Here is a 15,649-nt window from a genome sequence, read left to right on the forward strand (position 1 = left end):
ACTAATAGACTAGTTTAATTGTCTTTCTTCTTTCTTTAAGAAAGTCTTACCTGTCCAAAAGGCAGCTTCACGAACTTTATGCATTTTTCTACGTTATAATCGTAAACAAGAACAGAGACTTGAGGTCATTCAAAAATTAATTGAACGTGAGTAATCATTGTCTATTATTTTGAAAAAAGGTAAACAAAGTAATTGGTTTTAATTATCTCTGACTTATGTATCATTTTGGCATGAGTAGTTAGGCTGATGTTGGTAATACCTAGAGTGTTTGTGTTTGAGTCTTACAAGTAATTTTTAGTTTGTTTTAGAAATTTATATGACAGGATCAGAGCTGTGATGAATGAAAGTAATAATTATTCTGGGCCTTTTTGTGTGTGTGAATTTCTGCAGTCAAGAACTTAAAATATGTATACTTTTGTTGAAAGCCTAGTTTCTCCCCTAATGAAAAATAATTTGAAACTAAAATATAAAAAGAATATCCATGAATCTAAGCTTTTATCTTCCTATTTTCAAGATTAACAGTGAGGTGTTTTGTTTTTTTAATAGAGTTGAATAAATGTGAATCTGTGAGTCTAGGTGGCTTATAATGTGTTAAAAATTAAGTCAATTAACAAATGTAAATTTATTTTAATTTGCTGAGGGCCAAAATCAAGACAAAAACCTTTAGTGCAGTGGTTCTCAGCCTGTGGGTTGCGACCCCTTTGGGGGTCGAATGACCCTTTCACAGGGGTCGCCTAAGACCATCGGAAAACACATATATAATTACATATTGTTTTTGTGATTAATCACTATGCTTCAATTATATTCAATTTGTAACAATGAAATTGGGGGTCACCACAACATGAGGAACTGTATTAAAGGGTCGCGGCATTAGGAAGGTTGAGAACCACTACTTTAGTGGAAGTGTTAATTCTAAAAATAGCGGCCTACCTCTGTATCTACTTAGCACATTTGTTAATTATTGTATACTTGCTTTGATAATCATGTTTTTAAGCTTTTATTAAACTGTTGTCCAGTATAGGCAGGCAAAGAGATTTTCTGGTTATTGGAGTTTACCATTTTAAGTATAGATTGCCTCTTTTCAAAACGTTAGAGTACATAAAATTTCATTTGTGAAAAGTTACATTTAGTATACTTTAATGTTTCATTTTTTAGTCTATTTTAATTATTTTTACTTTTCATTGGGTAGGACCTTACATTTAAAATGTTTTATCGATTTATTTTTATTGATTGACTTTAGAGCGAGAGAGAAGAAAAGAGAAACATAAATTTGTTATCCCATTTATTTACATATTCATTGGTTGATTCTTATATGTGCCCTGACTGGGGGTCAAACCCACAGCCTTGGTGTATGGGCACCATGCTCTCACCCATGAGCTACCTGGCCAGGGCTAAAAATTTTTATTTTAAAAGAAGATTCTATTTTGGTTTTAACTATTAAAAATGTTGCCTTTGAACATTTATATAATAAGGGAGAAAATTATTCTTTTAATTTGATCCGAATTGTTTTAATTCTGTAATTTAATAATATTATATTTACATATGACTATTCAATTCAAAGCATTTTTAAGGAAACAAGAAAGAAAACAGTTAACTTGGTTGCTGGAAGGTTTTGAAGTTATACATATCTGCGTTTGAATTCTAGCTCTGCACTTAACCTGCTCTGCGACTGTAATGTCTTTGAACCTCAGTATCTTTATCTTTTAGGAGGGATAATTATGTGCTTATCCCATTGGATTGTTTTCCAGGATTGAAGGAGATAATATGTTTAAAGCACTTAGCACATAGTGGGTGATCAAATAGTAGATGTAGTCATTCAATATTTACTAAATGCTCATGGGATCGAATGCAATGTTTAATAGATTTTTTTCTGTTTTTTGAGGTATTATTAACTTGGGGGGGGTCTACAAACCTGGGGTATATAATATGATTTTTTCCTCTTATCGCTTGCATTTGCTAAATAAATTGTGGGTTTAAAGAAACGTGCCATGTGTCTGATTCTGTCATGTATTTTCATGTAGGAAAAATTAAACTTATGTTAATTTTTTGATTTTGTTTTTAGAACTGGGCCAAGGAAAAAGTTATTGGAATAGACTTCGATTTTTGGATACCTGTGAATTTATTATAGAGCTCTTTTCCAAATCATTTTTCTGTAAATATTTCTTTCTACCTGCTATTGAACTGACACATGATCCAGTAGCAAATGTGAGGTATGGTTATCAATCCAAGAAAATATTTAAAAATTGTATTTTAATGTATCTTCTATAATGAATATATGCAAAATGCTGTTTTAGTCAATTAAAAATTCAAGTAAAGAATTTGTATTAGCTTTGGAATTCTTAGTGAACAGGGGAGGGCTGCTGTGAAGTCTTTTTCTTGCCTTTCCAATGTTCAGCTGTCTTGCATTTTTGAAACCCAATAGATGTTATTTGCAGTTGGTTAACTGTTTGATTAGAGGGAACAGGACTGGGAATGGCTTGCTTGGAAATTGAAAAAAGTAATAGATATATTTTGCCTTTTTTCCCCCTCCCAAAATAAGCATATTATTTCTTTCTTTTAATTGTGGTAAAATACGTAACATAAAATTTACCATTTTTACCATTTTTAAGTGAATAGTCCAGTGGCATTTCATACACGCATACTCTTCCAGTTATTTGTACAGTGCATAATGAGTTGAAGAGAACTGTAGCCCGTTAGCCCTTAGATATCTGTGTTTTATGTGCCCTATCTCTGTTCTGAACTTGAGGACCTCAGGTCTGTAGAGGAGAGACACAAAGTCAGGTGGCCAAGATTTCCCTGAACAGAAGGACTCCTGAACTCCCTGCTGGGTTTTCACATGCTACCCACTTAGTCTATGCTGTGTGACATGTGCATCTTTTATAATGAACTCACATGAATTGTAGGCAATATTATAATACTAACAGGAAGAATTGTCAAGGCAGTAAACATGGGGTTGCTGTTGAGAGAAAATATACCAAGAAGAATTGCTAAAAGATGTTGAAAAGCTCAACCTGAGAATGTTGAGATCATTGTTTAAGGGGAACATCTCTAGAGATTGGTTTCGTTTTGAATTTTTGTGTGAGAACACACAGAAAGCACTGTTGCATCGGCTTCAGTAGTTTGTGCATCTCCTTTCTGCTATGTAAGTGAGAAGTGTGGTTTCCTTAGAGTAAATTTAAAGAACTGTTGATAATTCTTTAGAATTTAGCTCTTGCTAAAGAAGTAATGGATCTGACCATATTATTAACATTTTGAAAATTGAAGTTGTGATTCTAGAAAAGTGGCTTTCACTGAGATGAACTATCACCAAGAAGTTGACAAAAATTATGTGAAAGGAAATGGAATCATCTCTCTCTGGGCAATGGGACTAATCATATAGCATTGGCGCTAAGGGAAAGCAACCTGCCAATGCAAAAGCCAAGTGCAGATTAGTTGACTATTGCTCTATGAATGGTGATGATATTTGTGGGTAAGAGCTCACTGAATAGCAGGAAGTCTTGGTTCCCACTTCCTGCCTAGGTGGCTGCCAGCCCCTCAAATGGGCCCAGCACCACCTTGTACTAACTGGCTTTGGGTACAAAAGCCTTTGCCCAGTGCTTTAGAGATTGCAGATGGAATAGGAGCCATCACAGGCCAGGGTGGTAGGTCATGCAGGTTAGGAGGAGAGTTTCTGGAGCCACTGCCTAAGCTGATACCCAGCCCTGTACTGGCTGTGTGTCTTTGGGCAAGTTACAAAACCTCCCTGTGCATCCATTTCCTTAGTACCTACTTCATAGGGTGTTCTGAGGAATACAGCAGAGATAATGTACATAAAGAGTTTAGTTTACCAGAAAGGTGTTGTCCCTAATCTCAAAGTCTTCATAATATCATGGGCCCAGGATTCTCATAGAGATAAATCATTACTGTAGTTTGTATAACTTCTGCTGAATAAATGTTTTCTAGACCTGACTTGGGCTATAAAGAATGAAGTGTGCATATACTGTATTTTATTTTTACCATTAAGTGGGTGTTTAAAATTTAAATTCACTGAGTCATTATCAAGGCTGGTAAAATATTATTGGTATTCAAAGAAGCCTTCTCCTGAGCTATGAGAAGTGAGAAAAAATCTCTTTGGGGGACAGAGACCCCTTATTGGAGAATGCACCACAAGACTTAACAGCGTGCCTGGTGAGCCCTGAATGAGATGGCTGTCAACAGAGCTGGAAACGCTAGAGGAGGAGCGTTACTCTTTTTGGTCGAATAAAGAACAAACTTTGTTGTATGAGAAGAATCCTTAACTGAGGGCTCAGCTGACAAAGCATCCTGAAATCTCTAGGCATGGGACTTAGCTGTCACGAGGCTCGGCACGGAAATAAAAATAATGTCTGGAGAGCACTCAGCTGACTAAGTGAAAACAGCAGCCATAGAACAGACAGCTGCCTGGCATCCCTCTCTAAGCCCAGCCCACAGAGCTTGAGCCCCGCCAGGCAGAGCTTCCTCTGAGCTGCCTCCCCCCAGGCAGGTGTTCTGCACTTTCCTGCATGTCCTCTCACCTCTTGGCGCTCTTCAGTCTGCTCGTTGCTTCCTATCAGCCTGATCTAGACTGACTCTGCCCTGGACATTACCCTTTTATCTCGTCTACTCAGGCTGCACCCTGGCTTGCAAATCATCCATATGCTGAAGATTCCTGACTGTCTCTCCAACATGGACACCTGCCCTGAACAGAAGTCTTACTGAATCAACTGCCCACTTAATGTCCACTGAGTATCTAATAGGCACCTCTGACTTAATGTGTCTCAAAGTAAACCCCCATCTTGCTCCTGAAGTCTTCTCTATCCCAGTAAATAACCATGTCATCTTTCCAATAGCTCAGGTCAAAACCTTCCCTCCTTTCTGTCATTCCACTGCCAAGCCCTCAGCACATCCTGCTGCTTGCACAACGTATTCAGAACCCAGCACTTCTCACCACCTGACTGCCATCGTCTGGTTCAGGCACTGTCGTTCTTATTTGAATTGCTGAAAGGGCCTCCCCTGTGGTTTCCTTTCTCCCGTCCTTGGCCATCTGCAGTCTAACTCAGCACAATAGCCAGATGATACTTTCAAAACCTCAATCAGCCCTGGTTGGTTGGGCTCAGTGGATAGAGCGTCGACCTGTGGACTGAGGGGTCCTGGGTTCGATTCCAGTCGGGGGCGTGTGCCCGGGTTGCGGGCTTGATCCCCAGTGGAGGATGTGCAGGAGGCAGCCAGTCAATGATTCTCTCTCATTGATGTTTCTATCTCTCTCTCTCTCCCTCTCCCTCTCTGAAATCAAAAACATAAACAAACAAACAAAACCCCTAAGTCAGACAATTTAACTCCTCTGTCCAAACCTTCCCTGGCTTCTCATTGCACTTAAAAGCCAGTCTCGAAACAGTGGCCTGCAAGGCCCTGGATGAGCTGGCCTCCTACTGCTGCTCAAAGATCTGCTAATCTCATCTTTGCCCCATTCTGTCCTCTCATCCAATTTGCCAATTTGGGCCAATTTGTTAATTTGGGACAGCACCTTGGCAAGCTCCCCCTACAGGACATTTTCTCTTACTGCAGCTGCTGCCTGTAATGTTCAGGTATTCATGTGACTTATTCCCTCATTGATTTATTTTTTTGAGGTCTTTGCTTAAATGTCATCTTTTCAGTGAAACCTTCACTGAAACCCTCCCTAACCACCTGTTTTAAAATTGTAACTTCCCTCCTCTGGTTCTCCTCTGTCTTCTATCCCATGTAATTTTTCTCTACAGCACCTACCACTATCTAACATTTTACTTTGTTTATCCTCCCTCCCTCCCCTCATGCTAGCATTTAAGCTCCGTGACACCACAGGATTTGCTGCTCTTATTCACCATTGTGTCGCAGCCCCCAGAATAGTGAATGCTCAACTCATTCTAGGCACTCCATGAGCATTTGTTGCATAATAAATGAACTCTTAGGCTACCTACAACTTGGGTTTTTCTTTCAGTTTTATGTCACTATGATTATACAGTTATTAAATTTAAGTTATAAATTTACACACAAGTAAATAGTGTTTAATTTATTATAGAATGAAACTTTGCTACTTGTTGCCCAAAGTGAAATCTACTCTGAAGATCCCTGAAGATAAACATCTACTTCAACAGTTAGAAATGTGCGTGAGAAAACTTCTATGTCAAGAAAAAGATAAAGATGTTCTGGCTATTGTAAAAAGAGTAAGTCTCATGCTGGCCACAACATTTGTATTTCTTGCATTAAGACAGTCTTTATTATCCCTGGCTGATGTGGCTCAGTTAGCTGGGCATTGTCCTGTGTACCGACGGGTTGTCAGTTTGATTCCCGGTCAGGGCACATGCCCAGGGTGGGCTCAAATCCTGGTAGGGGTTGTGTAGGAAGCACTGATTGATGTTTTGATCTCACATCACTGTTTCTCCCTCTCCCTTTCTCTCACTTTTAAAATCAATAATCTATTAAAAAAAGGATAATCTTAATTATATCTTCACTGTTTTAGCTTGATGGGATGGCACTATGTTAAAATCTTTATATCCTTGCTAGTGTACTAAGAATTAGAAACTGATTTGGTTGATGTGTGCTACAATTGGATATGAAAGTCAACACTCATTAGATATTATTAGTAAAGGGTGTCCCAAAATTCACGCAAGAAGTAATTTTGATAGAAAACACAGGTTTATAATTAAAAATTATAAATTTTTTATTGATTCATAAAGTATACAGTATAGGGTTATGTATGGAATAGCATATTGGGTAAATGGCCTCCACGGCTTTGCGGGCACATACGCACTCTTTTGTTGAAATTTTCCATGACCGTTTTGCATAAATGTGGCTGAATTTTGATGAGGCTCATTTTCATCCTGATGGCTTGGTTAATCGACAGAATTGTCGCATTTGGGGTTCAGAAAACCCACGAGTGATTGTTGAGAAACAAATGCATCCACAACGTGTCACTGTTTGGTGCAGATTTTGGGCTGGAGGCATCATCGAACCATTCTTCTTCGAAAATGCGGCTGCTCAGGCAATAACAGTTAATGGTGTTCACTATTGCGACATGATAATCCAGTTTTTATGTATGCTATTCCATACATAACCCTATACTGTATACTTTATGAATCAATAAAAAAATTTACAATTTTTAATTATGAACCTGTGTTTTCTATCAAAATTACTTCTTGCGTGAATTTTGGGACACCCTTTAGTAATATAAGCTCCACAGGAGAGAGCTTGGCACATTTTGGGTACTCAATAAATGCTGTTTAACTAGTAACGAATACTTCATTCACCAGACTTTACTTACAAGCAATTATAATCTGGGAAAGCTTTGTTGGTAAAATGGAAAAGGCACAGTTGATAGACATTTAGCCATGGAGGGGCCCTCTGCAGTAATTCAGTGTGTGTGACTTTACAGAAGGTCTAGACCTAGAGATATTAAGTGTCTGCTTAAGATCATATTAGTAAGTGACAGAAATAGGACTAGAGAGCATAGATCTCTTACTCCCAAGAGCACCCTTTTTTCAATAAAGTAACATTGTGTCTTACGGTTTTTGTTTTGTTTTAGTATGTGATCTTATAATAGGGATTGTTTGGGAATGTTGGAACACTAAAACAGTCAGAATTTCGATTTGTGAAGTCAAACCTTAACCCTTTGAGTGCCAACCAATATCCTAGGAACTATGCTAAAGTTGCCAAGGCATTTTTGCTGATTTTACAGCAGTTTAGGAAAAAAATTATGAATCGCAAGTAAATGAAGTTACATATTCAAAAATCACTACAAACATTCGGCATCATAAGTAATCTGCACTTAGGTGCCATCTGTCAATAAAGAGTGAACTACTAGCATCTAATAGTGACACTGCAGGAGGAGCGTGATCGCGCTCCCTGGCACTCTAAGGGTTATCATACTTTAGTCTTCAATAACTCTATTATGCTCGATATATAACTAATGCTAATCCTATATAATAAAAGCCTAATATGTTAAGTGTCTGACCTTTTGCTCAACCGTTCAACCAGTCGCTATGACACACACTGACCATCAGGGGGCAGATGCTCCAGCCGGTAGGTTAGCTTGCTGCTGGGGTCTGGCCATTCGGGACTGGGCAAGATGGGCCGGACATGTCCTGGAGCCCTCCTGTGGTCTCTCCCCAGCCCCAATCTTGCACCGGTGGGGTCCTTTGGCATGGCCTGCACCCTATCACAATCCGGGACCTCTCGGGGGATGTCGGAGAGCTGGTTTCAGCCCAATCCCCATAGGCCAGGCCAAGGGACCCCATTGGTGCACGAATTCGTGTACCAGGCCTCTAGTGTTTTTATAAGATTAAGTCAAATTAAAGTGATTGCTTTTTGCCCTAGCTGGTTTGGTTCTGGATAGAGCTTCGGCCCAGGACTGAAGGGTCATGGGTTCAATTCTGGTCAAGGGCACATACCTTGGTCAATCCATGTGTGTCTGTCGCATCAATGTTTCTCTCTGTCTCTCCCTTTCCTTCCTCTTGCTCTAAAAAATCAATGGAAAAATAGCCTTGGGTGAGGATTAACAACAACAAATAGTGGTTGCTTTTATGAATCTGAATGTGAACTTCAGGACACAGTTTTTGAGAATTTATTTGTAGTGAGAGAAATTAATTTATTAATATCTTAAATAATGGCATTGATTTGAGAAAAAGAAGAATTCTTTGTTGGTGATTTTTTTCCCCTAGAAATAATTTCCAGTGTCACATGAGGAACTTTTTAATAAAGTGACTTGATAACTTAGTATTAATTAGTACAATTTTATTTTTACTGAGATGTGAATTCCTCTTCATCAACTGAAATAACCAGAAATAGCCAGTGCCTGGACATGCATATAAATTTAAACACACACACACACTTACACTTGTTTCTATCAGATATTTCTGACCTTGCTATTTAATTACAGAAGTTTAGGCAATGAAGTTAACATGCCAAAATAGTACATGAGAGGGTTAGCTACTTTTCTGAAAGAATCTGTTAGCTTAAGATAATATAAGTTAACCCCATAAATAGGTACAGAAATGATATAATTAAATCAATGGATTATTCTGGAATACTTCTCTTATTTTGAGTATGAAGTCAATCTTTCCCATCAAAATTCTGTAGTACAATGTTATCATACTGAGGTGTTGGTATGGGAACCTTTGAGAGAAGCTACACAAAGCTTCCGGATAAACATGAAATAGCTGACTCTCGTCAGTTTTTTAAGATGGGAAATAACTTTAATTAAAAGATATTTCATGGAGTAAATTTCCAAATTTTTATAAATTTCAGCATAAAAATAAAATTTTAAACATATGTTTGCAACGAATAGCATTGGCTTATGAATGTGTAGAGGTACTTTATTTTGGCCATTGGAGAGAAGTACTCTACTCTGTCAGAGACAGAGCCGTGGGGTAGATGGATCATTGTTAGATTGAAACAATTGGTGTCAGACTAAAATATTCTGAAAGACAAATATTACATTGAGAGAATGCTTTCAGAATAAAGTCTTTTCTATTGGTTAGAGTGTCATATTGATAAAAAGTTTATGTGGGAAGGAAAGGAATTAAGAATTTTAAGCCAAAGGATAGATTACTTCATATATATTTAGCTAAAAGGTTTTTATAAAGTTCAGAAATTATACTGTATTTCTGAAAATTCAGAAGAGTGGCACTGAGAATTATTAGAAATTAGTTAAATTGCATATGTTTAGTATTTAAAATATTCCTCTAGAATATTTTATTTTTATTTTTTCAAAAAAATATTTTTATTGATTTCAGAGAGGAAGGGAGAGGGAAAAGGAGAGATAGAAACATCAATGATGAGAGAGAATTGTTGATTGGCTGCCTCCTACACACCCCACACTGGGGAATCGATCCTGAAACCCTGGCATCTGCCCTGACCAGGAATTGAACTGTGACCTCCTGGTTTATAGGTCGGCACTCAACCACTGAACCACACCGGCCAGGCGTAGACTTGCTCTCCTTAAAGTAAAAAACTTTAGCCTGGCATTAAAAATATAGAGATTAATGAAAAATAAAAAATACAATGGAGAATTGGGAAGAACTTTAAAAGGTTTCTAACTTAACCTTATACATAGTGTAGAAGTCTCCTATTTGAAACCCCCTCTGGAAAGAGTCTTTTTGTGAAGTGATGGTTGATTTTATTATTGTTGAATATTTTAAAAACTCTCTTTACAGACTGTGTTAGAGTTGGACAGAATGGAAATGTCTATGGATGCTGTAAGTATACTCTCTTGCTTTTATTCTTAAAAGTTGACATACACTCATCATTAATGTTCCACAGTTTCATTTTAAACTTAAACTTAGTTTCAGAACAAGTTTTATGAGAAAGATTTGTTGGATCAAGAGAAAGAAAGAGAGGAACTGCTTCTTTTGGAAATGGTATGTTATTTTCACATGCACACACACGTATTTTTTTCTGACCAATATTAAATATGCTTTGTTATTAAACCTATTAAATACTTTCTTTCAATTTTACACTACTCTTTTTCTTCCTAAATCACTAAAAAGTCCTGATCTTTTTTTTTTTTTTTATCCTCACTGGAGGATATTTTTTCCATTGATTACTAGAGAGAGAGAGTGGATGTAAGGGAGGAGGGGAGAAAGAGAGAAACATCAACATGAGAGAGACACATTGATTAGTTGCCTCTGGCATTTGCCCCTACCAGGGCCAGGGAACCTGCAACCACAACTGAGGTATGTGCCCTTGACTGGAAGTTGAACCCACAACCCTTTGGTCTGTGGGCTGACGCTCTAACCACTGAGCAACCAGCCAGGGCAAGAGTCCTGATCTTTTGATATCTGTTATTTTATGAACTATAAGGAAAATGATATTTGAAAGGCTTTAAAAACTATTTTATTTAAGTATTATTGACATACAATTAACTGCATATATTTTAGGTGTACGATTTGAGGAATTTTAACATGGGCATATCTATGAAACCATCACCACAATCAAAGCACCAAACATTTTCATTCCCTTAAAGGTTTCTGCATGGCCCTTTATGATTCATATCTTTTACTCCAGACCCCAGAAAGCATTACTCTAGTTTCTGTCACTATAAATTAGTTTGCAACGAGAATTTATATAAATTTAATAATATGTATGTGATTTTTTTTTGTCATGCTTTTTCCATCATCATAATTTATTTTGATATGAAGTTTAGGATCAGTTTGTTCATTTCTATAAAAAGCCTGCTAGAATTTTTGTGAGGATTGTGTTAGGATTGATCTATAGATCAATTTGGAGAATTGCCATCTTAACATGAGTCTTCCTAATTCATGTACTATGTCTACCCCTCCATTTATTTAGCCTCCTTTACTTTTAAGTTTTATTTTATTGTTTAAAGTATTACATATAGTATTATAAATGTCGCCTTTTCCTCCCCATTGACCTCCCTACCCCCCCCCCCCCCCCCCCCCGCCACCCCCAATCCCTAGCCTCCTTTACTTTTTCTCATAGCAGAGGTCCTCAAACTACGGCCCACAGACCACATGCAAATACAAATATTGTATTTGTTCCCGTTTTGTTTTTTTACTTCAAAATAAGATATGTGCAGTGTGCATAGGAATTTGTTCATAGTTATTTTTTAAACTATAGTCTGGCCCTCCAACGGTCTGAGGGACAGTGAACTGGCCCCCTGTTTAAAAAGTTTGAGGACCCCTGTCTCATAGTGATGAGTGTAGCATTCAAGGAAGTCTTTTGTTAGATTTATTTCTAAGTATATTATGTTTTTGGTATCATTATAAATAGAATTAAAATTTTTAATTTCACTTTCTAGTTCAGGATTAAGACCAAGAGAGCTCTAATATTTTTTAGGACTGAATCATTTATGCCTAAGAGAAAAATCAGGCAATAGAAAAAGACCCATAGATGATCCTGATACTGGAGTTAGCAGACAAAGACTTCAGGATAACTATGATTACTATGATCAAGATAATAGAGGAAAAGATAGAGAACATAGATAACACTACTGTTAGCAGATAACTCTTAATGATATTTTATTTTTCAGTTTTATATTTTTTATTTTCAGTTTTAGAATTTTCATTTGGTTCTTTTCATGCAGTCCAATTCTATATGGAGATTTTTTTGCTGTTGTTAATCCTCAACCGTGGATTTTTTTTCCATTAATTTTTAAACAGTGGAAGGGAGGGAGGGAGGGGAGGGAGGGGAGAGAGGCGAGAAAGGGATGGAGGAGAGAGAGATAGAGAGAGACAGAGAGACAGACAGACACAGATAGACAGACATGATGTGAGAAAGACCCATTGCTTGGTTGCCTCCCTCACATGCCCTGAATGAGGCCGAGTATTGAACCTGCAACCCAGGTATGTGCCCTTGACCAGGAATTGAACCCACAACCCTTCGGTGTGTGGTGGACTTTCCAAACATAAGCCACACCAGCCAGGGCTGTGTGGACATTTTTATCTTGTCTCTTTTCTTACCTTTTTCACTATTTCACAGGTGCACAGGAAAAGAATGTGTGTTCTCCAGTTGAGTGTGGTGGTCTATATATATAGTTTGTTCAGAACTTGACATGCTTGTTGATTTTCTTGCCTACTTATTCTATTGGGATAAGGGACTCGAGTTTTGGTAATGTTTTATATCCCGATCTGTGAGCTGGTGTGGCTATATAGGTATGTTCATTTTGGGAAAATTTATTGAGCTGTACTCTTAAATTTGTGTACTTTCTCTATGTATATTATACTTCAATAAGACATCTTTTAACATGTCCCAAAGACCATTTCCTTTCTTCTCAGTCTTTTTAAAGAAAAACATTTTGCTCTGCCAGGGTGGCTCAGTGGTTGAGCATCAGCCCATGAACCACAAAGTCACTGGTTGATTCCCGGTCAGGGCACATGCCTGAGTTGCGGGCTTGGCGTGTGCAGGAGGCAGCCAGCCAACTGATGTTTCTATCTCTCTGTCACTCTCCCTTCTCCTCTCTCTAAAATAAATAAAAACATATTTGAAAAAAGACAAAAAGCACTATTTTGCTATTTACCAATCAGAAATGGAAATGACTAATAGTAACAAATATTTTGCTAATGAGAATCAGTAAATACATCTTAGAAAATAAAGGCTCATTCCCATAATGTTACTAAACTCCTTGTTTTAGCTTAACAAGTCCCCAAAAGCACAATTCTGGAGATGTAAGAAAACACACAAAACACAAATCTGAAAGAAACTGGAGACACTAATTTGGGAAAAAAATTACTTTTTAAAGGAATTTTTATAAACAATATTTGTATGTCTGGAACTTAGAGTAATTTCTCATTAGAACATTTTCTAAATCTATGCTTACCTTTAATGCTCAGATACTATTTTAATAATAGGAACAATTAGAGAAAGAGAAGCAACAAGAGGGAAGGCCCGTGAACGAAAAAACCTTTGAAAAGAAACGTAAGTTGTTTTCTTATGTCTTCATCACTAAATCACACGATTAATGTTTCATCCTGGCATTCTGAAAGACCATGTTGAGTGACTAATTTTATATGGAAAATTGCTTTTAATTTTAAAAGTAGTTTTAAAAAACTGGCTGCTTAATGTTGTATGGATGTTAAGAATAAATGAATAAGTGATGGTGATCAGTGTGTAGCTTCAGATCCTTCAAAGGAAAGTGAGAGCAGCAATAAGAATGTGAAATTAATCACTGTAATAACTAAGATCGAAATGTGTAAATATGCAGAGTAAGACACTGTGGGAAAGAATGCTGCTTAGCAAGGGATAGTGTTTCATTTTTTCTGTGTTGTCTGTATGTTTGTGGAGATTAATAAGAACCCAGAGGGCATGACAGCATTCAAAGCAGAGTTCATTTTAGGCAGAGACATCAAGACACCAACAGCTCTGCCCAAGAGCATCCCCATTGCTGTTCCTGGGCCCTCTCCCAGCGCCCCGTCAACAAGTAAGAGACAGCCTCGTATGCCTCCTGTTTCCTTTTATAAACAGTAATTATAGGCAAGTCACTCTCTTAGGTGAGATACATTGTGCTAAAGCACCGTTTTCCTGTTAGTGTTTGTTTTGGTCCTTCTTATTGGACGGTTGGGATAAAGATAGCCCAATAGCTCAAACTAAGAAAAGGAAGCTAGCCCATCTGTGTTTACTGAAAATGGTGGGAGTGGGAGAGAGAACGGGCGTGGGGCATCTAAAGGTGAAGTGAACAATTACTTTTTCCTTCTGCTTGTTACTCTAGGCAAAGAAATCAAGAAATCCAAATTGATTCGAAGCCAGTCTATTAATAATCAAGCTTTTCATGCAAAATATGGCAACTTAGACAAGTGTGCTAGGTATGATCTGTCAGTTCTTCATGTTTGAATTTTTATTTTATAGTCACATCTATTATATGTGAAATATTTACATTACTATAAAAATTAGCACTAATTTTGAGTTTTCTATAGGTAAATAATTTTTTTCTCCTGTAAACACTGTTAAAAAAATAGTAGTCTACCAATTTGCATAAAAATATGTACTGGTATTCTAGCAAGGCTACAGCCATGACAATATATAATGCCTTGCCCTGGCCAGTTAGTTCAGTGGTTAGCATCAGTCTACGCACTGAAGGGTTGAGGGTTCAATTCCTGGTCAAGGGCACATAATTATTGTGAGGCATGGAATAGAAAGAATAAATGAGAAATAGAAGTAACAAGCATGTTTCATAGGAAATAGGGGGAAGCATTTAAAAAAAGATTTAAAAAGACCAAACGCTGGATGAATGGGATTGAAATAAACATGTTCTTGCATTTGAAACGTAATTATGTTCTTTTCCAGTAAAACTTCTACAGCAGCATATACACCTTCTGTCTCAGGGTTAGCAAAGACTTCTATGATTTCACTAACTGGTAAGTAGAAATCTGAGCTCCTCAAAGCATTGCTAAATTCAATGAAATATGATTTTCCTTAATTTTTTTATTTCTAGATACAGTGTTTTTTCTAAATTTGTATCTTTATCAAATATACCTATGAATTTTTTTCTAGCACTTGAGAAAACACTTGACTATACTATTTGGTTCTCACTGTATCAAGACTTAAGAGTTCTTTTAAAAGAGAAACAGGACAAAATGATAGGATAGGTTTTGCCACGGTCTGAGGACCCGCTGGAGGCAGAGAGTAAAATTTTTTTGCAGTAATTAACTTAGTTAAAACACTAGGGCTTTCCTATATATAATATACAGCTAAACATCTGCAATAGTCTATCTCTGAAACTTTATACCAGGGGTCAGAAAACTTTTTCTGTTAGGAGGCCAGAGAGTCAATAGTTAGGCATAAGAGGCAAATTGGTTTCTGTCACGAGGACTCAGCTGTGCCCTTGTGGGTAAAAGTAGCCATAGATGGCACATGAATGGGTGGCTGTGTCCCATTAAGACTACTCACAGTGAGAGCTCCCCTCAGCGAAGGGCTCACAGTGTCGAGTGCGCGGGGACGTGGGCAGCGCTCCAGCCCGCTCAGACACTGCTGGGGCCGCCACAGGGTGCAGTTCCTTCGGACAACACCTTCCTGTGTGACCCAGCAATTCCACTCCTAGGCTTTGACTGAAGAGAAATCAACACCTACATCTCCACACAGATTTGTACATGATTGTTTAGAGCAGCTTTATTCATCATAGTCAAAAACTGGGGGAAATCCAAATGTCTAGCAATAGAATGGATAA

General features: G+C 37.6%; 2 protein-coding genes across 5 annotated transcripts in view; one reads left to right on the forward strand and one right to left on the reverse strand.

Moving 5' to 3' along the window:
• LOC139008802 (serine/threonine-protein phosphatase 4 regulatory subunit 4-like) overlaps positions 1-15,649 on the forward strand; it is a 19,628-nt gene continuing 3,979 nt past the window's right edge. Inside the window, exons 1-9 of one of the 4 annotated variants that reach the window (XM_070412449.1) lie at positions 1-146; positions 2,063-2,210; positions 6,053-6,197; positions 10,185-10,226; positions 10,314-10,388; positions 13,338-13,404; positions 13,823-13,906; positions 14,195-14,288; positions 14,770-14,840. In XM_070412449.1, the coding sequence (XP_070268550.1) occupies positions 6,054-6,197; positions 10,185-10,226; positions 10,314-10,388; positions 13,338-13,404; positions 13,823-13,906; positions 14,195-14,288; positions 14,770-14,840 (577 nt within the window). In that variant the 5' untranslated portion in view covers positions 1-146; positions 2,063-2,210; position 6,053. The remainder of the gene's footprint in view (positions 147-2,062; positions 2,211-6,052; positions 6,198-10,184; positions 10,227-10,313; positions 10,389-13,337; positions 13,405-13,822; positions 13,907-14,194; positions 14,289-14,769; positions 14,841-15,649) is intronic. The other 3 variants (XM_070412442.1, XM_070412468.1, XM_070412460.1) reach the window with 3 other exon arrangements.
• Positions 8,379-15,649, reverse strand: part of SERPINA10 (serpin family A member 10) — a 23,144-nt gene continuing 15,873 nt past the window's right edge. Inside the window, exon 6 of the mRNA XM_070412429.1 lies at positions 8,379-8,488. The gene's annotated coding sequence lies outside the window, so the exon portion shown is untranslated. The remainder of the gene's footprint in view (positions 8,489-15,649) is intronic.

This window comes from Myotis yumanensis, unplaced genomic scaffold, assembly GCF_028538775.1.
Source record: "Myotis yumanensis isolate MYYU_CA2020_CCGP unplaced genomic scaffold, mMyoYum1.0.hap1 SCAF_1, whole genome shotgun sequence".
In the NCBI taxonomy this organism is placed as follows: Eukaryota; Metazoa; Chordata; class Mammalia; order Chiroptera; family Vespertilionidae; genus Myotis; species Myotis yumanensis.